This window comes from Lucilia sericata, unplaced genomic scaffold, assembly GCF_015586225.1.
Source record: "Lucilia sericata isolate MDLA Ls3-8-SP2 unplaced genomic scaffold, ASM1558622v1 Contig000007F_arrow, whole genome shotgun sequence".
Taxonomy (NCBI): Eukaryota; Metazoa; Arthropoda; class Insecta; order Diptera; family Calliphoridae; genus Lucilia; species Lucilia sericata.
This window is the reverse complement of record NW_023994048.1, coordinates 146230-171906: the sequence shown is the minus strand read 5'-3', so window position 1 is coordinate 171906 and position 25677 is coordinate 146230. Positions and strand designations below refer to the sequence as shown.

General features: G+C 27.6%; 1 protein-coding gene across 5 annotated transcripts in view; it reads left to right on the top strand.

Moving 5' to 3' along the window:
* LOC119602481 (ETS-like protein pointed) overlaps window positions 1-25677 on the top strand; it is a 185267-nt gene that overhangs the window by 114252 nt on the left and 45338 nt on the right. For 4 of the 5 annotated variants that reach the window (XM_037954033.1, XM_037954042.1, XM_037954028.1 and 1 more), the window contains 3 exons: window positions 9267-9383; window positions 11630-11833; window positions 17853-18269. In XM_037954033.1, the coding sequence (XP_037809961.1) occupies window positions 9267-9383; window positions 11630-11833; window positions 17853-18269 (738 nt within the window). Of the gene's footprint in view, window positions 1-8317; window positions 8762-9266; window positions 9384-11629; window positions 11834-17852; window positions 18270-25677 lie in introns of those variants that run through there. The other variant, XM_037954071.1, reaches the window with a different exon arrangement.

The following is a 25677-nucleotide window of genomic DNA, read 5'->3' as shown; positions in this document are numbered from 1 at the left end:
AACCACAAAGGAAGAAATATAGAATCATTATAAAAATTTAACATACTCGAGGTATTCTATTTTGGAGACCTTAGGCTGCACCCCTTTAAGGTCCAAATTCAAAACTTAAACTCAATAACACATACTCTTTTACTCAAATCAGTCTAACCGTTTTAAAGTTACCCTCTTTTTCAGTTATTTTTTTCCCCCAACCCATAGTGATCCATATTTATTTTATTAATATTTTTTGCCATCTTTCTTATCTTGCTTTCATAAGTGTAAAATTGTGAAAGATCTTAAAAAAATGAAACTTCTTAACATAATACAGAGAATATTTTATATATTTTTTTGATTCATTTAAAACAACAACACCAACAGCAGCAACAGTAACAAATTTGTTATTGTAATCAGAAAACAAAACGATGATGCGTGAGTAAAATGCATTATAAGCGTGAAGAAGTCAAAATGTATGGTGCTGCTGTTGTTGTGAATGAATGAGTTCTCTGTGTTAAATATTAATATTAACATCACATACAATTTCATATTTTTTCTTAAAAAAAATTAAATAAAAAAACTAAACCTACAAAACATCTATGTAGAAGTATCTTCACGCTTTACTCGTCTTCTCCCTAGTTTTTGTATTTTAAAAATCAATTGACTTCAGTCTTTAGAAAAAGAAGACAACAACTACAAAACAAAATAAAGTGTTAAGAATGAAAAAGAATTGAACTGAACTAAAAGATACAAATATTAAGATAATTATGTTGTCAGTAATAATAATATTTCTTTACGTTTTTTTTTCGTTATTCATTCATTCATACAATCGTCTATTCATTCATTTTTTGTGATGTGTTTAATATTTAACCATCTTTGATTTGTTGATTTTTTTTTTGTTTTTTTCGGCGTTTTTTCTTTTGTTAGTATTTAATTCATGTTTTGTTGAAGATTTTTTTATTTAGGGATTTTGTGGTGTTAATTATAATAATTATTATATATAATTTTTTTTTTTATAATGGCGCCTAGCAACTTTTAAGTCATTTGAAAATCTTGGTTTTAAAAAGGCTTGAATTATTTTTAATTATCCATATAAATTATTCATAAGTCTGACTTGAAATTTGTTTGATTTTATATATGGAAAATATTGTTAAAAATAAGTATTTTGTATTTTATTTGAACTTATCTCGATGAAATTTTATGAATTTTTGGGATTTCATTTTTGTTAATTTTAATGCAAAAAAAAAAAATGTTTATTGTTGACTTTAAGAAATATTTGAAATAATTAGTTTGGGTTTTTTGTTTATTTAAATTAGTTGTTGTATTACAATTGTTTATTGGGGAATACCGAAATATGACCTCTTGTATTCATAATACAAATTTTTTTTTGCATTTAATATTTTCAATAAATATTAAAGATTTGAAATGGGTTTTTAGTTTAAAATTTGTTTTTTATAAAAATAATGCCTGTTTGTAAAAATAAGGCCAAATCACAATTGGTGTTGTATGTATACCTTACACCTATACCAATCGGCTCAGAACACTTTCGGAATCGATTTAGCTATGTCCGTTTGTCCGTCCCTCTGTATTTCTGTCTGTCTGCTTGTGTGTCCATGTACTGGTTGCAATTTTCAAGATAATTTGATGAAATTTTGGTCGAAAGAACCCAAGGACGAACGCTCTTGAAAATATTAAAATCGGTCCATTATTTTGCCTAGCCCTCATACAACCGTACGCCCTGAATAGGGCTTTTGAGCTTATAATTATGTTATGTCATCTGCATTATTTTTAGGTAATCTAGTAATGACTTACATATAATCTGATATGTAAGTACTTCAGATTAACACGCATGATGCCCTGAATTTAAATCCTATTTTGGCAATTTTATTTATGTTGCTTAAAACAACTTTCTAATTGCTTTTTCGTAATGACTTACTATAGTACTTCTTTGTAAGCGAGCGTTTTATGGATTTGCCTCCAATGTCAAATGTTAATGAATAAGTAGTTAAAAGCGGCTTCTTAAGTCCTTACTTCTCAATGTAAGTTTGTACTGGATCCGTAATCATGCCTCTTTAGTGCTTGTGTTGTTGAGATGAGAGCGATCGAATAGAACAAATCTATAAGAGACAATATAACATATGATTTAAACGGATAATTGAGACCAAAATATGATTTCTAAGTATTAAAGCTTTTTAGCACTGAAGCTCTAAAAACTTTGAATTTGAAATGAAAATAAAATATTTAAAATAATTAAAACGCCAGTTTATCAGACATAAATCGAACTGTTTTACGTGAACACCTGCCATGACGGCCTTTTTTCATGGTGGTACTTTTACAACCACTAGGTGAACGTTAGGTGACTCACCACCGTCTCATTGTGAGCATTACACGCATGCAGGTGGCTATTTTTGTACATGGTTCCTGCCCTGGGAGCTACCGGTTCCCATGGTACCACATTATTTGGCTCTCTGGTTCGATCCCAAATCAAATCATACCAAGAAAAGGCCGAGAACACATTTGACACAACTAGTTTATAGTCCCGGCAGACTAAAGGTACCGGTAGCTTCTACTTCCCCCTCATTGCAATCACACCAATAGTCATCAAGGTAACAGCCCCGTGGGGAAGTGCATCAGACAATATCGCCACCAAATTTTTCTTTGTCGAGAGCTTGTCAACCATAGATTTATAAATTTAAGTGAAAAACAAGTAAAAAACTATTGTCGGGCGTGGCCGACCTTATGATACCCTACATCAATTATGAATATCAAATGCGATTTATTTCCATTATAAATTTTACCAAATTATTTTGAAATTTGCTCACAAGGTTTACACGGACATAGCTTAATCGAATCGGAAAATGATTCTGAACCGACTGGTATAATTTAAGATGGATGTAGAACAAATATTTTGGGTGTTACAAACATCAGCACAAACGAATAGTACCCTTTCCACTATAGTAGTGTAGGATATAACAAGATCACTAGGTATAGAAGCTTTTTAGTATTAAAGCTGTTTTCAAAACTTTCCTAGATGCATTAAAGCAAGAACTACACTAAGAAAATTATATTTAGAAAACCGATTCCAGAATTTTCTAGTAAAAAAACAGTGCAATTTTTTAAATTTTGCTGTAGGTCTAGGTTAATCTAGCACAATGGGACTTTATAAATAAAACACTTAAGTAGGAGTGTGTAGATAACTTATCATACATAAATATGTATATTTTAATATAACTTTTTTTTGTATTTTGTATACTTCATTGATATTAGCGATTTTTTGGCAGATATGAAAACAACTCTCTAGTTTATAGTCAAAACAGACTAGGTCAATAAAGTAAAGAATTCAGAATTGAGATAAGATAAAAATTGTTGTGCAAAAAAAAAATTATGAATGGAATAATTCAATGAATTTGGTCTATCGAAAAAGAAACATATATTTATAACATGAAGTCATTTGCCAAAAATTTTCACTAATGGCTATAAATAATTTTAATTGTTTGCAAATTAAGACGCAATAAATGCTACAATTGTTTTTAGTAATAAGCGAATTTTAACCTATAATAGCGCTTACATATATTGTGATCTTTGGGCAATTCGATCACTGATATTAAGCCAGATTGCAATTAACATTTTAAGCTTTTCAAAATCTATTTTCTGCCAACAACTCGAGATCACACTGTAAATAACCGATCGCATAACAAATAGTGCAAGAGAATTCAATTTCTTACACACTTTATTCATGTACAATTAACATTTAAAGCTTTTCAAAATCTATTTTATGCCAACAAATCGAGATCACACTGTAAATAACCGATCGCATAAAAAATAGTACAAGAGAATTCAATTTCTTACACACTTTATTCATGTGTTCGATTGCACTTTTTTTTAAACCATAATCAAAATATCTTTTAACAGTTTGTTGTGCAATTTTTGCTGCTATTCTTTATGAATTATGATTTCTTTTAGAATTTGTAGTGTTTTTTTACAATAAATATAAAAAAAATAAAATAAACAACATATTGTACAATGTCGACAATGATGATGGCCGTTTCCGTTTTAGTTGGTCGTTTTTTTGTGATTTTTATACGTCTTCCCCGATTAGCCAGCAAAACTCTGTAGCAGCAGCAACAAAAGACTCTCTTAAACAAATTTTTAAACAAAAACCTCTTTTGCAAATTACAGATTACTTTTTTTTACAATTTTGTTTTTAGAAAATCGACTCTCTTCTTAAAGTGTATTTGAAAATGTAAGGTTTTTTGTGAATGAATTTTGATTTCAAGTGTTTTTTTTTCTTTAGATATAAAGAGTAAAATCGTTTCAAATCTTATAGAAAATAAGAGAATTTGGTTTAAAAACAAACTCTCGCTAAAAGTATCTATGTGTCGGAAAAAGATACTTTTCTGTTACTTGGTTGTTATTATTGTTTTGGTGTTTTGTTGTATGTGGAAGGTGCTCGTGAGCAAGTATAAGTGAGTTAGTGAGCGAGAGAACAAGTGAGTGAGAGTGATTGTATCGGTATCAGTGACAATGTGTTTGTGTTTTGGTATTTTAGGATATTATGATGATCGTTACGAACATTATTTTACTCACAATTCAGTTCATATTTTACGAATCCAATAGATACACAACAATATACACAAATTATTTGTTAAACAACAAAAATATTATTAAAATTTTGAGATTTTTTGGTTGGTTTTGTGTTAACTAACGGAAATAAAATAAAAATTATAATAAAATTAAACAACAAAAAAAGAAATAAAATAAAAAAACAAAAGTATAAAACAGAGTTAAGAGGAATAATAAAAGATAGAATGAAAGAAAAAAAAAAATAATAATAAATAAAAATAATTAAATGCAAGTGTTGGAAAATGCAAATGTGATTTTAAAGGTTCTATAGCAATACCTAAACAAGAAAGTGCGTGTATATGTGTACACTTTGTGTGTATATTAGTGTATGTTTTTAAATTTGAAAACAAAACAAGAAAATGGAAAAATATTGTGTATTTATATGTACATAATATATCTTTAAGATACATTTTTGTATTTTAGCTAAACACCTGTGATTAGAATTTAAAACACAACAACAAAATGCAAATGTCTAACATGTGTTTTAACACAGTACACAATATTAAAACAATACAAATAATAATTCACAATAAGAAATTAAATTTCATATTTTCTAAAATTAACCAGAAATCCATAAATAAATCCCTAAAGAAATACACTTGTTATCATTATACTTTATTATATAGTCTGGATAACTATTTTATGATTACAATTTATAAGAAAGTCTACTCTGATTGTTGTTAAAAAAATCTTTTGTTCAGTGTAATCTCTCAGAACACAAAACAACACATTCAAATCAATTCAATTGAATTAAATGCTTGAACCCAACCGAACTCTTTATGCAGTAGATCTGTCCGTCTGTGCCTGCTTTTGGGCGACTGTCACAATTGTTCGAAATTTTAATAAGCAGCCAGCAGTAGTAGTATGTAGTTGTAGTAAAAATAATAAAAACAAATCAAGAACTGCACCCACACTGTGATTCCGTTTTTGTATGACATTTTTTTTTCTTTCTTTAGTATTCATAAACTTTCTTCTTTATACACAATTCCAACTACATATTACATCCACCCTTTCAAGTGCTGGTACATTATGTTCCTTGGCTGTCGCCTTAACAGTATGTCTGTCTGTTCGTCTATCTGCCTGCTTTCTTTCCGAGCATTAATGCTCTTTTACATATGTTTATGGATAAAAAAAAGAAGTAGGGAAAAAAACGCGTGCTATAAATTAACACTTGTTATTCTTATGCTTAAAGAAAAATACTATTTCATACTATAAATCTACCATATCTAAATGTCTGTCCGTATGTATAAATATCTTTTTTATAGTTTACTCACTTGTTTATTATTGTTGTAGTAATAATAACAATAATTCAGATTATTAAAATAATAAATACAACAATACAATGCCTGCATCCATGTTAGTAGATTGCTGCTGTTTAATGTTTATCAAATGATAAAATACTATTAATTGTAGAAAGGGTCATAACCCTCTTTCACCATTCACCCATTCAAAGTAATTCAGTCAGTCGGTTGGTTGGTCGTCTATTATATACATACATTTCATAATCAATTGAGAAGGTCAATAAGTTTAAACAATGAATGGAATTGATTTGTTACACCAGTAAGAACATCAACAGCAACATCAATATAACCATCACATCATCATCAGAGCAGACATCTTTTGATTGTGATACAAAAATATTATGGCTCAATTAAATTATATTTATCGTACGAGTTTTTTATTTATTTATTCATTTGGGTGTTTGTAAACATTATTTTTGTGTATTGTTGTCAATTTGTTTTGTATTTTAACCCCATGCCCTGCTAATAAATAATAAGTAAATTGGGTTGTGATGAGGGAGGGTGAAGATTTAGATGAAGGGGTTTTATTTAGCTGATTGATTAGATCATATGTTTACATACGTTTTAGATTTTACAGTTTAAAATTTAGGTGATTGTTGTTTTATTGATTAGGTTATAAAGACAGATAGATAGTGATTGGATCCATAGCTTGATATCTTTGTGCCAAGGGATCTATAATCAGTACTTTTGGTGTTTACTGTTGGGTTCTACGAAAACGACTTCTTTGCGTATCCGATATGTGCTATTACTGTACTACATTTAGTTTACTATGAAATCAACAGGCTTGGGGAGTAGTGATTACATTTTCAATTACAATTACATTTTAAGTAATTGTAATTGAAGCTTTACAGATTACAATTACTTACAATTATTACAATTATTTGTAATGTATAATTGAGCAATAACCAATTACAATTAGTTGTAATTGTAATTGATGAATTTTCAATTACTTGTAATTGTAATTGATGGATTTTCAATTACTTGTAATTTTAATTGGAGTATTTCCAATTATAACTTATAATTATAATACCTAAATTACAATCGCAAGTAATTGTAATTGGTAAACTTCAATTACAAGTAATTGTAATTGGGTATAGCCCAATTACACATTACAATCAACCTGTCAAATACAAACATAACTGAAACTGATATAAACCCATTCTCGCAAAAAGTTGTCGCACAATGTCGATTTAAGCGAGATCATATTTTTAGTCTTAGTGAAAATTCAGCGAAGATGTTATTTTCAGTAAAATGTTGATTTTTGAGTGAAAATTTCAGATTAAAATAGAATTTTCAGTGAAATCCCAAAATTTCACAAAAATTTGATTTAATAGTGAAAACTAAAATTTTCAAAAAAATTAAATTATTCAATGAAATATTAATATTTGTTTTATAATGTTATGAAAATTCCAAATTCGATTTTATTACTGATTAGCAGATTTTTCGTAAAATTTCATTATAAATTTGGTTTCTCAGTAAAAATACAATTTATATTTCGATTTTTTTTTTGCGAAATTTCAAATTTTTTATGAAAATTCCCTAAATATTTTTAGTAAAATATCAGTATTTTTGTGAAAATCAAAGATTTTATTGATAATCACTCCTATCGCCAATCAAAATTTTCTTTTTTTTTTCGGTACACGATCTTTTTTGAAGTGAAAAAATTCTCCTGTTGTGAAATGTTTTTATAGAATTTTGTAAACAATGAACAGCTGTTGCGCACAAAATCAACTATTGTGAATGAAATGTCAAGTTCACAATAGCAATTTTTCTCTTCGAGGGAATGTACATTTCAAGGGAACAAAAATTTCACTTCTATTGGCTAGTTGTAGTACTTTACTATTATTCATTAATAATTCATCATTTACTCAATCTTAATAAAAAACATTAATCTTTCAAAATATGGAGTAGTTTTAAATTTTGTAAAACTATTTGTTTCTGTTTCAATAATTCCAATTAGGCTGTATCTCAAGAATATTTCCGAATTTTTTCACGAACTAGTTAAATATCAACATAACCTAAAAATATTCCTTCTAGCAAGGACCTAAACCCAGCTTAAAAGATCAAAAGCAGACTTAAAATATGGGGAAAAATGTAAAGCATACTTTAAGGTGATTTATAAAAATATTTATTATATGGAAAGGATATTTTTAATGGTGTATAAGGACATTTGTTATAAGTACCTACTTGTGTATTTTCTATTTATTGAACTGTAGGAAAATTTTCAATTTTTTTTACAAAAACAAAATACATAATTAAATTTGTCTAAAAAAGTGTAAACAAATCTGTTTTTAAATAGAAACTAGAAAACACTTGTTTTAACATTTAGCATTTAATTACATACATACAAACATACATATCAACATAATAAATATTTTTCTTGAATATTGTTTATAAACAGAGTTAATAAAAATAACTACCCACAAAATTTATAAAATAATAGAAATGATACAAACAAAAAGATTAAAATTATACATATAAAACTAAAAACAAACTTTTGCAATAAAAACTATAGAAAAAAAACATACAAATAACAGCAATAGAGAAGACAAGTGATCTGTTTCTTATTGCGTTCAACTCTTCCTTAACTCTTCTAAAAAAAATTATGACAAATGAATGGATCGATTGGTCGGATGCCCGTTTACGTGTACCGCTACGTATGACTGGTTATCCTTATCCACAATCGTATTATGTTGCCAGCACTAATAACAGCAATAGCAATACTAGTGGCAATAGCAATAATTCCTGCAGCAATACGCTTAATACCGGCAATAACAATTATTTTTCTTGCTTTACAAGAAATAAGTTTAATTTAAAAAACCACAAAATACAACAATTATATACAACAAATGGCAAATTAAAAGGTAATTATTTTTTTAAATACTTTTCGATAATTAATTTATTTTGAATATTGAATGTAGACATACAAACATTTAATCACCTGTATATACATGATATATTTATAAATAGCAACAAATATTGTTATTGAATAAATTAAAAAAATGGTTAAACAATAAAATATGTGGAAAAGAAAAGTAATGAATTACAGTCAAATGTTTTTAGAGTGAACTTTTTTTATATAAAGAATACAATTACTACTTCTAAAAAGCTATTTTGTCTAAATTGAAAGGTATTGAATTTTTGAACTAGTAATTATTAATACTTAAGCCTTTTTCATAACAATTTATAACACAAATTTTGTTCTATAAATCTTTGTAAAATTGTTATGTATAAGGCAATTAGTGTGTATTTGTTGATCTTAGTATTATTAAAAAAAATTAGGATAAAAATATTTAATTAAAATATCGTTATTTATTTTAATTAAAATTTAATTAATTTTTGTATATATGTTTGTTTTCTCTTTTATAGATGTTCCCACACAAATACCTCCTTTAACGCCTGGTACAAATCGAAAAGTTGCCGAGGTGCTAAAAGCCTCTTTTGCTTCTTGGGAAAAAGAGGTACAGAACTGCAATATAACCAAAGGTACGTACAATATATATGAACATAATATATTCGATTCTACATATTAAAACAAGTAAGAATTTATATTCGGTCATTGATTATTATTTTTTTTATAATAAAGCATTTAATTTCATTTTTACGTTATTATTAATTAAGTAATTATTTTGACAATTTGTTGACTAAAAGAAAGGCAGGGGGTTAATGCGGGAATAATGAAATTAATATAGTACAACGCATAATACCCTCCCCTCTAAACAACATAAAGTAGAGTTTAAAAAATGGAAGTTCTGAAAAGGAATTTCAGAAATAATGAATTTAATATAGTTTCATTATATACTAGTCAATAATCTAGACAGTCTATTGATTAGCCTATGTTCTAGTCAATAAGCAATAGATTAGTCTAAAAACTGGAAAATAGATTAATCTATATACTAGACCTTAGTGTATTGTTGTCCCAGTCTAAAAACTAATACATGGACTAGTCCACAGAAAAGTAGTTTGACTAGCCCAAAGTCTTGTAAAAAAGTACCTTAAACGTCTATCTAAAATTACACTTAAAAGTCCATTAGAATTTTAACGATCGGATAAAAAAGGTAATCCTAAGAAGTACTCTGTCTGGTAAAAGTTATTACCACTGGTCCGGCTGTAATCTCTTTCAGTTTTCTTAACAATATGAGAGAATATTCAAAAATTTCATGTTTCCGAAGTCGGTAGTTCTTAGAACTTTGCGTCAGAAGTTTCTATTTTTCCAACCCTGTCTTGCTTCAAGACTTTTACAGTTTAAAGCTTTTTGTTTTTGCCTTCCATTGATTTAAACGCATTAAGTCTAATAAAACTTTAACACTGATCAGATACACGTGTTTAATAGGGTGTCTCGTTTACAAAAAATCTATCGGTGAAGGACTGCCGGAGTTAGAGGGGGTCAAAGTTGGAGATTTTGGTCATACAGCGTACCACTAAGTAACCACAAAAGAAACAATGAAGAAATAGCTATCTGAACTCCTTTGGACAATTTTTCTAGAACCAATAGATGAAAAGTTACACTCATTTGAATAAAACCTTGTATGACCAAAATGTCCAACTTTGAACCCCCTCTAATCCGGTAGTTTTTGACCAATAGAGCTGAAAATTTGTGAATATCCTACTATCCAATAGTACTAATATTGGTGCAAATCGGAAGATATCGATTTTAGAAGTTACCCATATAGTGTTAGGACAATTCTGCACCGTTACTCTTAAAATTTGTTATTATGGCTCTTAAAGTACTCGTTTATACCGAATTTCTTAGCTATACTGCTATTTTTAAAGTTAAAGTAATGTTATGTAAGGAACCATAAGTAAGTAAGTAAGAAATATCACTCGATGATGTAATCTGTACAAAACATTATCACTATAGGTCCTTACATAATAAACATACATATTTATGTATGTATGTGTCGCTTCTATATTCTTCTTGGCCACTTGTATTGGAGCTAGTTAAAATCATGGTTCGATATAGCCCATTTTTAATACAAAACTACCAAAATAGTGAAAAATCCAGTTCATACCATATCGTGTTTCCAACACACGGATGGACAGACATGGCTACATGCTTTTGGAATCTAATAATGACCCAGTATATATGTATACTTTTGTGGACATACGGCCAATATTTTGATAAGAAAATTAATATTGTCATTCCATTGGTATATAAAAAAATATCATTTTTATTTTCCCTTGTCTTAGGCTTTGTTTTATAAAATTTATTAAAAATTTAATTTAAACACTAATTGATTTCTAGTGTTTTTCAAACATTTAAACAATTTAAATTAAATAATCAACAAGTTGTTGTTTTCCTTTATTTAATTCTTATTTAATAGACTATTAAAATATATAAATTCTTGTAATACATTAAGGCAATTATGTATAGTAGTAATTAAAAATACATATTTTATATGGAAATATAAAAAAAATACACAAATTCCCACAATACCATACATACATATGCACATATGTATGTGTAAATTTATGCAGGGGTATGATAATAATAAGCCTAGAAAGCATTAAACCACCCCTCCTGTTTAACAACATTTAAAGTCATATTAATAAGCAATTCCAATGACAAAACATGAAAACATCATTAAATTACTTAAATATCAATAATAAAACAGCTACAATGAAGTTTTTTTTGTTATTAAATACTTGATAAAATTAATTGTTTGTTTAGTTTAACAAAAAAAAATAAATTTAATGTTTTTTTTTTTTTGTAATTTTTTTCTATTTTGTAGATCCCCGCCAATGGACTGAAGAACATGTTATATATTGGCTAAATTGGGCAATAAAAGAATTTTCATTGGTTTCTATGAATCATGAACCGTTTTTAAAAATGAAAGGACGTGATATAATTGAATTAGGAAAAGATAAATTTTTAGCCATAACACCAGCATTTACCGGCGACATACTATGGGAACATTTAGATATATTACAAAAAGGTAAGAAGACAAAGTGATTCTTTTTTGTTTTATACTAATTACACTTTAATTTATTTAATTTTACTTATTATTCTTTACCACATGAACAATATTATTGGAAATTATGAAAATTTGTTTTTCTATTTATTCGATTACTAATTAATATTGTGTTAGGTTATGTAGTTTAGTATTTGTATGGCATTATTACTACAACTTATATATTACATACATACATATGTATGTATGTATGTACGTACGTAGTATTTGTTATGTGTATAGTGATGTATATTTAATAATTATAAATAGTGTAAAACATGTAAGTGTTTAAACGTTTAAGGCATATTAACAAGCTGTTGGCGCCATCAGTCAGTCCGTCACTCATTCACTAGCTTACTTCGTCAGCTATTAACGCTTGCACCTGACAAATTTGATAATTCTCATAATAATCGTCACCAAAAAACACAAAACATATAAAGAACAAAACTAAAAAAAAAAAAAAAAAAAAACATTTTTAATAAATTAATTCAGAAATAGGAAGACAAACAAGTGTTAATGGTCAATAACAACCAGAACTACATGTTTCCCCAATTACAACTATTTTATGTCTTTGAAAAACATGTCTATTTTTTACGATCAGGACATTTTTTCTATTGTTTAATTTCAAAGGAAAATTTCAAAAGAATTCATTACATGCTTTTACAAATAGTGTTTGGAATTTTAAAATATTCCTTAAAAAACATGCTCGTATTTATGCTAAATTGTATTGATTGAATTTTTGATTTTTAAAATATTGTTAATTTTTTTTCTTTGTGTAAAAATAATAAGATTGATCCCTTGTTATTTTTCTTTATATTTAATAATTTATTATGATTTTTCTTTTGTTATATTTCCTACTAATTTCATTATACTTGTAGGAATTTTAGGAAAAAATTATTAAGGGGTTTTAAAACGAAAATGTCAAACCTTTAGTATTTGAAGAAAAATAGATAAAAATTTACACTAGATACATATCGAGGGTTTATATTCAATATTATCAGGACTATAGTCAGACCTATAGTCATGATTATAGTCTAGTCTATAATCAAGACTATTTTCTGGTCTATTATCAAGACTATAGTCTGGTCTATAATCGAGACACGAATGTCGAAGTGCTTTACGTGAGTTCCTGCCGTGTTGGCCTATCTCACGGTGGTCTTTTTCATCCACTGGGTGAGCAAAAATATAACGACTCGCCACCGCCCCTTTGTGTATCTTACACGCAGGTTGCAATTTACGTATATGGATGCCGGTCCATTATACGCGTGCTTTGTTCAAGATGCTATTATCGAGACAAAAGTATGGTCAGTAATTAGACTATAGTCCGAAAAATCTTCACCAACCAGCGAAATAAATATTTTTTTGAGTTATTTAAGATAGACGCTATTGAATACAATCCCTTGATATATAAAATTTTGTTGATCTGTGAAGTTTGGGGCCAATAACAAAATTGTTGATTTTTCATTAAATCATGAAATAGTCAGTCCCATTGGAGGGACCTTCAGGTGTCCCTCATACTCTAATAAGTTCCTTTCCACAAGAACCAATTAGGGAATATTCAGTAAGGAGCCAAAATTTCAGTTTAAAAATCTGATGACAAAAATGTCTACAATTTTATAGGATATTTTCATATATTTCGATTCAAAAATCAGAGTAAAGGTCAGTGCAAATGCTCCATTAATAAAAGCCGAGTAAAATGTGTTGAGGTCTTGATATCTGGAAATTGGGCTGAAATAACAACAGAGAAAAGTAATCGGAATTTTTTAAACACATAGAATAAAAAATAGTATTTCTATATGAAAACTATTAATTTCAAATTCATGCGATAACTTTTTAACTCTCTATTTACAAGTACTTATTTAAGTACTTACTTATAAGCGAAAGTGGTAAATACTTGTATTTAAACTCATTACTTTTCAAATTAATTTTTTGCTGGGTACTTCAATCACTTTGATCTTTAAGAAAATCAGTAGAATATATTTCCTGCAAAAAAATCACTTAAAACAAATCAATTGTTTATAAATAACACTTTCTTTATTTCCGTTTTCTTCAATTTGGCCATAAATCAAAATTGATATGAAACTGGTATTTTTGTTGTTAATTTTAAACAAAACTAATCAATTGTTTTGTTTAAATATTTATTAATTAAATTACCTAAAGATCAGATCGTTGAAATCGCATTTCCTGTTTAATTATTTGTGATTTTAAATTGTAGACACTTTTAATTTATAATCAAGTAACGATAATTTCAAGTGCCAAATATTTATTAGCTATTGTTTTTATTTTCAATTCAAGTTATTGAATCTATTACTCATGCTAAATAGTTCAATTGACAACTTGATAATTGTTAGAAAATTTTAGCAAACTCTTAAAGGATTTCTAGATTTAGATGCCCACGGGGTTATAACATCCTTTTTCCAACATTTAAACCTTTCATATCTTTAAACAATATAATTAACTTAAGTTTAGTATTTGCATTGACCAATACTAAAAAGCAAAAAAAAAACGAAAATAAAATATAAATATGGGGGAAAAATAAAATAATAAACTCTTGCAAAAAAAAAAACTGATAAATAGAACGGAAAAATCAGCTTAAAAGCGGATGTCTTCGAGGTAACAAAATCACCATCAACTAAAATGTCTACTGTCGTTGTTACTGCTTCTACTACTACTTCCAACATTGCTGCTGCTGTAACCGTTCTATTGCATTAATTCGCAGCATGCTTCACATGTCTATTTTTATATTTTAGTATTTTCTGTTGGTTTGTATTTTTTTTTCTTTTTGCAACCTAAACTGACTGACCGTACCTTTTTTGCCAATCACGCGCCTTATTGCGCTCCACAAAATTGGAAAAAAGAAGAAAACCCCTCTCTTGTTTAAAGATATTTTAACGGTGTTTTTGTAAATACTTTATAAATATCCATACACACACAATTGTATAAACATGGAGTTTTTCATAAATTTTTCCATATAGTAGATGCTAAAGAGAGAAGAAGTTCTCAAGCAATTACAAAAAAGCCTCGATATGTCTTTGAAGACTATAGCCTAGACTATAGACTAGACTATAGACTAGACTATAGCCTAGACTATAGACTAGACTATAGACTAGACTATAGACTAGACTAAAGACTAGACTATAGACTAGACTATAGACTAGACTATAGACTAGACTATAGACTAGACTAAAGACTAGACTATAGACTAGACTATAGACTAGACTATAGACTAGACTAAAGACTAGACTATAGACTAGACTATAGACTAGACTATAGACTAGACTATAGACTAGACTATAGACTAGACTATGGACTAGACTATAGACTAGACTATAGACTAGACTATAGACTAGACTATAGACTAGACTATAGACTAGACTTAGACTAGACTATAGACTAGACTATAGACTAGACTATAGACTAGACTATAGACTAGACTATAGACTAGACTATAGACTAGACTATAGACTAGACTATAGACTAGACTATAGACTAGACTATAGACTAGACTATAGACTAGACTATAGACTAGACTATAGACTAGACTATAGACTAGACTATAGACTAGACTATAGACTAGACTATAGACTAGACTATAGACTAGACTATAGACTAGACTATAGACTAGACTATAGACTAGACTATAGACTAGACTATAGACTAGACTATAGACTAGACTATAGACTAGACTATAGACTAGACTATAGACTAGACTATAGACTAGACTATAGACTAGACTATAGACTAGACTATAGACTAGACTATAGACTAGACTATAGACTAGACTATAGACTAGACTATAGACTAGACTATAGACTAGACTATAGACTAGACTATAGACTAGACTATAGACTAGACTATAGACTAGACTATAGACTAGACTATAGACTAGACTATAGACTAGACTATAGACTAGACTATAGACTAGACTATAGACTAGACTATAGACTAGACTATAGACTAGACTATAGACTAGACTATAGACTAGACTATAGACTAGACTATAGACTAGACTATAGACTAGACTATAGACTAGACTATAGACTAGACTATAGACTAGACTATAGACTAGACTATAGACTAGACTATAGACTAGACTATAGACTAGACTATAGACTAGACTATAGACTAGACTATAGACTAGACTATAGACTAGACTATAGACTAGACTATAGACTAGACTATAGACTAGACTATAGACTAGACTATAGACTAGACTATAGACTAGACTATAGACTAGACTATAGACTAGACTACTATAGACTAGACTATAGATAAGACTATAGACTAGACTATAGACTAGACTATAGGCTAGACTATAGACTAGACTATAGACTAGACTATAGACTAGACTATAGACTAGACTATAGACTAGACTATAGACTAGACTATAGACTAGACTATAGACTAGACTATAGACTAGACTATAGACTAGACTATAGACTAGACTATAGACTAGACTATAGACTAGGACTATAGACTAGACTATAGACTAGACTATAGACTAGACTATAGACTAGACTATAGACTAGACTATAGACTAGACTATAGACTAGACTATAGACTAGACTATAGACTAGACTATAGACTAGACTATAGACTAGACTATAGACTAGACTATAGACTAGACTATAGACTAGACTATAGACTAGACTATAGACTAGATATAGACTAGACTATAGACTAGACTATAGACTAGACTATAGACTAGAGACTATAGACTAGACTATAGACTAGACTATAGACTAGACTAGATAGACTATAGACTAGACTATAGACTAGACTATAGACTAGACTATAGACTAGACTATAGACTAGACTATAGACTAGACTATAGACTAGACTATAGACTAGACTATAGACTAGACTATAGACTAGACTATAGACTAGACTATAGACTAGACTATAGACTAGACTATAGACTAGACTAGACTAGACTATAGACTAGACTATAGACTAGACTATAGACTAGACTATAGACTAGACTATAGACTAGACTATAGACTAGACTATAGACTAGACTATAGACTGGACTATAGACTAGACTATAGACTAGACTAGACTAGACTAGACTAGACTATAGACTAGACTATGGACTAGACTATAGACTAGACTATAGACTAGACTATAGTTTATAAATTTATAAAAAAAAATTGCATTAGAGAACCACTGCTAAAGAAAATTGATTTATAATTGTAAAGAACTGAACGAACTGTTTTCGCTGCTCAGCATACAGCAGTTAAACCCGTTCTTTCTCATTTGGGATATTAAATAAAAGAGTTAGCGAGTGAGTATATGGACCTAGCTAGGAGTAAATATAATTTTTTTTAAGTTGATTATTCTGATAGAATGCAAGTAGTCAAATCAATGCATGTTATCATTCACGGGAAAAGACGGTGTTACCGTTGAGAATTTCTATAAAGTGGCACAATGGTAATGCTTTGCGTGGTTCTGTTACCACTTTCAAATTATTTGTCTATAATGTTGAATATGTATTTTCCTTTCTACTTATCTACTTACTGTTTTATACAGATTTCTCTATATAGTACACCTTTTCCTGAATATGATTTATTATTACTTATGGATGCTAGCTGTTTGTCCGTCTGGTCTGAAGAGCTAAGCAGGAAGTTTACAATACTTACAATCAAGGTTTTTTCATTTAGTTTAATTTTATTTATTAGTTGGGTTAAATAAATTTCAGCTAACATATGAACATACTTATTAGATTTTTTGCAATGAAATTTAAATATGATAAAACAAATTTATTAGAAAATTTGATTAAAGGACCATAGGTAGTAAAGGATTTTATTATTAGAGTGACTTACAATATATTGTGTAGATAAAAAGGAAATATGAAGTTTACTATATATTGTACAAGAAACAGTAAACTTATATGAAATTTTTGGATTCAATTTATATTTGGGAAAATTTAATATTCCTGTAACAATAGGTTACAAATTTGTTCAAATTGCATTAACGAAATAAAAAAAATTGTAATCTTTTTCAGATTGTGAAAGACCCTCGGAGGATTGTCAGGTTGTAAATACAAATAATTCATATGAGGCAGGAACAACAACTGGATCATCATCAGTCTGTGGATCAGACCATCAAGTAGGATTTAGTAGTAATAACAGTAGTAATAATGTCAATACAAACAACAGCAACAATAACAATACAAATTCAACAAACTCCACTAACAACAACAGCAGCAGCAATAATACAAACAACAATCGTTTATCACCACATGATTTTTCAACAACAACATCATCAGCCGCCTCTCCATCAACATCAGCAGCGGTAACAATAACAACAGCAGCAACAAGTGATAAAACAGCAACAACATTTCATACAACATCATCAACAACAACATCGTCAGCAGCAGCGACAACGTTAACAACACCAGGAGTACAGCAACATCACAGTGGTAAGTGCAACAAGAAATTATTATTATTAATTTTTTTTTAATTCAAATTTTAACCGGAAATTGAAAATATGGGAAATAAAACAAGAAACTGTATAAGAAGTATATTTGGTAGGTCTTTACTACAACATTGTATTAGTGGTATTTTATAGTTAACGCATTTAATGCATTTAAATTTTTTAATTTTTGTGGTTTTTATATAAAAAAATCCAACTTATGTATAAATTAATATTGCATTAAATCTTACAAACGGTTTATTTTGTTTTTTTTATACATTTGTTTTTTTTTTTTTTGTATTTACATATTAAGTTTATACGATTTTGGCCATATCCGGCGTGTGTCAAAATGTTTTTAAATGTTTCGTTTTTTTTTTTTTCATCGATATGTTTGCATTCAAATATAAATTTTTCTTTACCAATCGTGTATAAATAGTGGTTTGTGTTAATTTGTTTATCAACAATTAACTAAATAAAAAAGAAACATTTATTAATTGATAAAGTAATCAAGTGAAATTTTTAAGTAATCAACGACTTTTAAAATATGCTACAGTTGAAAAAGGAAAATTTTCAATGATTTTTTTTTTTAAAGAAATACATCTTCAAATAATTGGTTATACGACTTAAGTGTACTAGATAGATAGATAGATAGATAGATAGATAGATAGATAGATAGATATATAGATAGATAGATAGATAGATAGATAGATAGATATATAGATAGATAGATAGATAGATAGATAGATAGATAGATAGATAGATAGATAGATAGATAGATAGATAGATAGATAGATAGATAGATAGATAGATAGATAGATAGATAGATAGATAGATAGATAGATAGATAGATAGATAGATAGATAGATAGATAGATAGATAGATAGATAGATAGATAGATAGATAGATAGATAGATAGATAGATAGATAGATAGATAGATAGATAGATAGATAGATAGATAGATAGATAGATAGATAGATAGATAAATAGATAGATAGATAGATAGATAGATAGATAGATAGATAGATAGATAGATAGATAGATAGATAGGTAGATAGATAGATAGATAGATAGATAGATAGATAGATAGATAGATAGATAGATAGATAGATAGATAGATAGATAGATAGATAGATAGATAGATAGATAGATAGATAGATAGATAGATAGATAGATAGATAGATAGATAGATAGATAGATAGATAGATAGATAGATAGATATATAGATAGATAGATAGATAGATAGATAGATAGATAGATAGATAGATAGATAGATAGATAGATAGATAGATAGATAGATAGATAGATAGATAGATAGATAGATAGATAGATAGATAGATAGATAGATGGCTACAGATTGGTCAATTACAATTAGTTGTAATGTGTAATTGGCCAGTAAACAATTACAATTACTTGTAATTACCAATTACGATTACAGTAATTCTATTTGAATTTTACCAAATACAAAAACTTGTAATTGTAATTATAGTATTTATAAATACATTTATATGTAATTAAATGGGAACAAAATCCACAACTACAAGTAATTGTAAGCAATTACATTTAATTGTAATTGGCAAAGCCCCAATTTAAATTACAAGTAATTGTAATTGATAAATCTGCAATTACTTAAAATGCAATTGAAAATAAATCATTACCCCCAAGCCTGGTCATAAAGAAGTTAGGTCTGCTTTGGTACCCTCTGACCCCAACCTTTAACCCATTTAGCATGTTTTACAAAAGTAGGGTACTTAAAATTTATATTTCTTCAGCAATATAGCAGGTTTCATAAAAATTTCTTTCTACAACAACAAAGCTAAAAATGACTTTGTTTGGATAAACAATTAAATTAATTTGATTTGAATTTTATTTTATTTATGTTATTGAAATTGAAACGGAAATTAGTTTCGTATTAATTCGAAAAAAAACGCTCACACTAACTAAAACAAGCTATAGTCTTAAATATCTGTGTGTGTGTTCAAAATTTTAAGATTTATAATAATCAGCCGTAACAATATTAATTTTAAAGAAGCTCCATTTAAAATTAAAAGGGGGAACAACAGAACTAACAGCAATAATATATGTATTAATGGCGCCAGCGTAGGTTATCTAAAAAAATAATATTTACAATAATTCCTTATAGAAAACCAATTCGCTAGAAAAAGTCCATTTTTTAAAAGAGCAGCATACACTCTTAATTTGTTGTTGTGTTTGGTAGCTAATCTAAATTAATTTAAAATTAGTTTCGCTTATGGGCTTTATAACATTATTATTCAAAAAAAAACTGAAAACTACAGAAAAAACGACAATTCCTATGTCATGTTTAACATGTTGTATATTAATTTTAGTTTATATCATATTTTCATTTCATTTAAAACCGAGTAGTTGTTTCTGACTTAATTAAGGTGGTCGTCGTCATCAGCCATCACGGTCGGTCCATTTTAAAATGAATTTTAAAATATTCGTCGTTGGCGTTGTAAATAAACGATGGCAGCAACATTAACCATCATCACCAATTCAGCTTTAATGGCGGTGGCAGCTTTTCTTCTCTTTTTAGATAAAATATCTAAATGTTTATTCAAAAATTGGTAACTTCAACACATTCATGTTTCTGTATATTGTAGTGATAATTAATTAAGTTTTTTTTTTCTTTTTGAAAAATGCCATCATCCTCCTTCTGCTCTCAAGCTGTGTGTGTTTTAAGTCGTTTCTTTAAAATTAATTGAATTTATAGTTTTTGACACATTATTATGATGTTGAAAACAGCACTATTAATATTAAAAAATACATACATACATATGTATGCATTTAAATTTTTAGATAACTAGAGAAATTTATTTAATATGTATCCTCGTTTGTTGTCTATTTTATATAGGCTTATGATTGAAATTTATGTATTTTTTATAATTCCCTTAATGGTTTGTTTTGATTATTTGGTGATATTTTTTAAAAATATGGTTTAATTATACAATTTTTTTAGTTTATTAATTTTTCTTTTTTGAAATTCCATTATCTTTAAAATATTATAATACATAGTTATTTCATAAAATTTTATATTATATTTTTAGAAAATTTCTTAAAAATAAGAATTTTTCTATTCATTTAAAATTCTTTATTAAAAACTTGTTGAAATTTTTTTTTATGAATTTTTAATAAATTTTCTTTTTATAGATAGATTCACAAAAAATTTTCGAAGAATTTTTTGTTTATAAAAAATTTCGATAATTTTTGTTGAATTTTTTTTATTGAAAATTTCAGAAAATTGATTTCTGTTTACAGAAAATTGTTTATAAATTAGCTTTTTGTTAAAAATTTTTCAATTTTAAAAAAATTTGCGATGAATTTTTTATTTAAAGAAACTTTTCCATAAATTTTGCATTTATAGAAAATAGCTTTTTATAGAAAAAATTCAATAACTTTTCATTTAAAGAAAATTTCTGATGAATTTTTTTTATTTAAAGAAAATTTGTGAAAAATTTTTTGTTTTTAGAAAATTTTCATTGAATTTTCTGTTTATGGAAATTTGTGCATAAATTAGAAAATTTACCATAAATTTTCCATTTCAAGAAAATTTATATGAATTTTTTCTTTAAAGAAAATTTTCAATGAATTTTCTCTGAATAGAAAAATGTTTTTTTTTTAATAAAAATATTCAATAATTTTTCATTTAAATGATGCATTTTTTATTTAAAAAATACTTTCGATGAAATATATATTTTTATACAAAAATTACTATCTAATTCATTTATATAATACACTAGCTATAATACACTATGCTAACCAAAAATCAATATAAATAAAAAACAGACTTTACCATTTTTAAAGATTCTGGCTATCACAATTTCCCAGATATATGAGTTTTTGTATATAATTCTTATGGTGGGAGCCTCCCAATTTAAAGTCCACAAATTTTGTACCCAAATGTTTACATGGATGTCAGAGTTCATCACGCAATATTTGATGATTCCAGCTCTAACAGTTTCCCTGATATACTAATTTTTATACTTCATTCATATGGAAGGTGCCAATCCTCCCTATTGATAGTCCGCCCATTTTTCTCCCAAATGTTCAAAATTTGAAGATTCTAGCGCCAATAGTTTCCTAGAAAAACGAATTTTAGTATTTAATTAATATGGGAGGTACCCGCCCCTAAAATGAAGTCTGCTAATTTATTATACAAATGTTGACATGGATGTCAATGTTGTTCGTACAAGATTTTAGAATTTAAGCTCTAATAGTTTCAGAGATAAACGTATTAATGTATTTAATTCATATGGGAGGTGCCAAGCCCCCTTATGAAAGTCCACTTATTTCACTCCCAAATATTCACATGGATGTTAAAGGTCTTCGTGCAAAATTTAAGATTATAACTCCAATAGTTTCACACATAAACAAATTTTAGTATGTAATTCCTATGGGAGGTGCCACGCCCCCTATCGCCTCCAATTTTTTGTCCTAAATATTTATGTCGATACTAATGTGGCTGCGAAAAAATTTGATTACTCTAGCTGTTATACTTTTTCAGATATACTAATATACATAAGTTTTGTTAATATGGAAGGTACCATGTCCACTGTAGCTAGGCTGCCCATTTTGTCAACATGTGTTCATATAGATGTTGTTCGTACAAAATTAGATGATTCTAGCTGTTGTAGTTTCTGGGATATATGACTTTTAATACTTATTATGTATGTGGGCGTGGCACCTCGCCTACTTGAAATTCCAAAACAAGATGTAACCTATAATTCTTTCCAGACATACCGAAAGACTCTGTGAAAATTTCAAGAAAATCGTTTCAGCCGATTAGCCGTCTATAAAGTCGATGCAAACACAATTAATTTGTATATATATAGATATTAATAAGACGTTATTAGACTACTTACAAGTAATTAGGATGATATTTAGTAGTATTCTAATAGATAAGTGATTACAATTGAAAGTCAAGTTTTTGCTGGGAAGTTACTAATTTATGGAAAAACATAAATAAAAATTAAAAATATTTTATATCTCAAAATAATTCCGAATTCAACCGCTTATACTTAGTCCTTGTAAGTGAGGGAAATCACACAGAGCTAGTTACGTAAGCAGTTCAAAGATGCCAATGATAGGCCGTGGCATTTCAATATAATGTTGTTGTAAAAGGGGGGAAATTAAATATAATTTGGATATCTATTCTAAAATTTATACAAAATTTGTTTAAAAATTAACAACTATCAATGTAGGTTTTTTAAAATTTTCAATATTTTTTTGTTTAAATGATTTGGCTAGTTTATTGTTTTTTTTGCGTGCAAATATCTTAGATATACTAGCCTAGATACGCTCTCAACCAAAACAGCCAAAGACCCTGGCTTGATCATTTTTTTTCTATATAAATTTTTTATTATTGTTTTTGTATTTGTTTTTTATTATTGTTGTTTTTTAATAACATAAACATACTTGCAAACATATACACAATATTTAAGTGTTTTACAAATAACCCAAGCAAATGATTTATATGTATATTTTTGGGCCTTTACTCGTGTTGTAAGCCATGGCTCTGGTTGGTATTGATGCGCTACATTGAGGGTATAAAAAGGTGATGAGTAACACACAAAAAAAAGTTTATATTATAAAACACAAAATTATATTGTTAAAAAATCTCTCTGTTTAATTTACAATATAAGAATTAAATATGGTTTTGTAGTTGAAAAATAAACAACTGATTTAGTGCATTTCAAAAATGTTGTTAGGTTTCTAAATTTTTGTTTAGAACTTTGTAATAATTTCCAAAAAAAAAAAAATTTAAAGAATAATGTAAAAAGTTTACGTTCGTTACATATGTATGTATCATTTTAATCCAATGTGATGACAACATTTTGTTGTTTAAAGAGCAAAAACTTTAATCAAATCAATTAAAAAATTAATTATTGAAACAATTTCATTTAGTTTATATTTCTTTCTAAAGCAAAAAGTAAAATTCTTTTTACAGTATTTTACATTTAATTACTATTTTTAATTTTTTGTTTGTTTTTATACTTTTGATAATTTTTAACAAATTATACAATTAAAAGTCTGTGAAATTTCGTTTTGTTATTCTCTTGACCAAAAAAAAAAATTTTTATTTTGTTTTTAAATAAAAAGCTTATTTTGTTTAAATTTAAACTTAAGTAGAATACAACTTCTCGCCTTAACAATAAAAAAAACAACATTATGAAATACGTTTTTCGACTTTTCACGCTTGGTTGACTTTTGACTTAAATTAAAAGAAGAAATCACTTTTAACAGCTTTTTTGTTTTTTTTTTTTTTTTTTTTTTTTTTAAACAAAGAAGTTTTAAATTCATCAATCAGATGAATACCCAAAATAAGGTTTTTTTTCTTTATTTTAACCAAATTATATATTTCAAGTGTGAAAATCCCCCCTCTTCGAAGCAACTTGAGACAAAGTAGAAACTTCTAATAAATAGTTTAAAATTGAAACGTATTTTTTCAGACACTTTCAAGTTCAAGATACCGCTCTCTTTTAATGATAAGCTTTTCTTAAGTTTATCTTTATGTTATTTTTAAATCGTTTCTGAACGATTTTTTAATGAATTCACATTCGCGAGAAGGCTGTATATTAGTTTGTCCTTTCGTTTGTAATTTTTAATATAATCATCTATAAAATATAGCGATGATTAAAGACCCAATTACAATTTCATGTAATTGTAGTTCATGTCTTCTAATTACTTGTAATTGTAATTCATGTTTTTCAATTACATGTAATTGAGGTATTACTTATTACAATTACATGTAATTATAAGGGAAACAATTCACAATTAAAGTAATTGTAATTGGAAATTTTTCAATTACAAATTCAGGTAATTGTAATTGCTTATTGCTCAATTACACATTACAAGGAATTGTCATCGATAATGAATTACTTGATGAAATCATTACCCTTAAGCCTGCTTGTAAGTAATGCAAATGCTAAAGCTCAAAGATTTTCTTAAAAAATTTTCGATTCCTCCTATCAATTGGCTATTTGTAGATACAATTTATATATCAGATTTTATGCCCCATAAAACTTAATAACATTATTATGAAAGTAATATGTTTTTTCTGTTAAAGTTAAATTATTTAAAACTAAATTTAATTTAATAATTTATTGTAATTGAAGTATTACTTACAACAATTACGTGTAATTATAAGGGAAACAATTCACAATTAAAGTAATTGCAATTGGAACTTCTTCAATTACAATTTTAAGTAATTGTAATTGGTTATTGCTCAATTACATATTTCAAGGAATCGATAATGAATTACTTAATGTAATCATTAGCCCCAATCCTGCTTGTAAGTAATGCAAATGCTAAAACTCAAAGGTTTTCTACAAACTTGTTCAATTCCTTCGATCTAGTGCTATTTGTAGAATCTAAACCCCCTTTAATAACATTATTA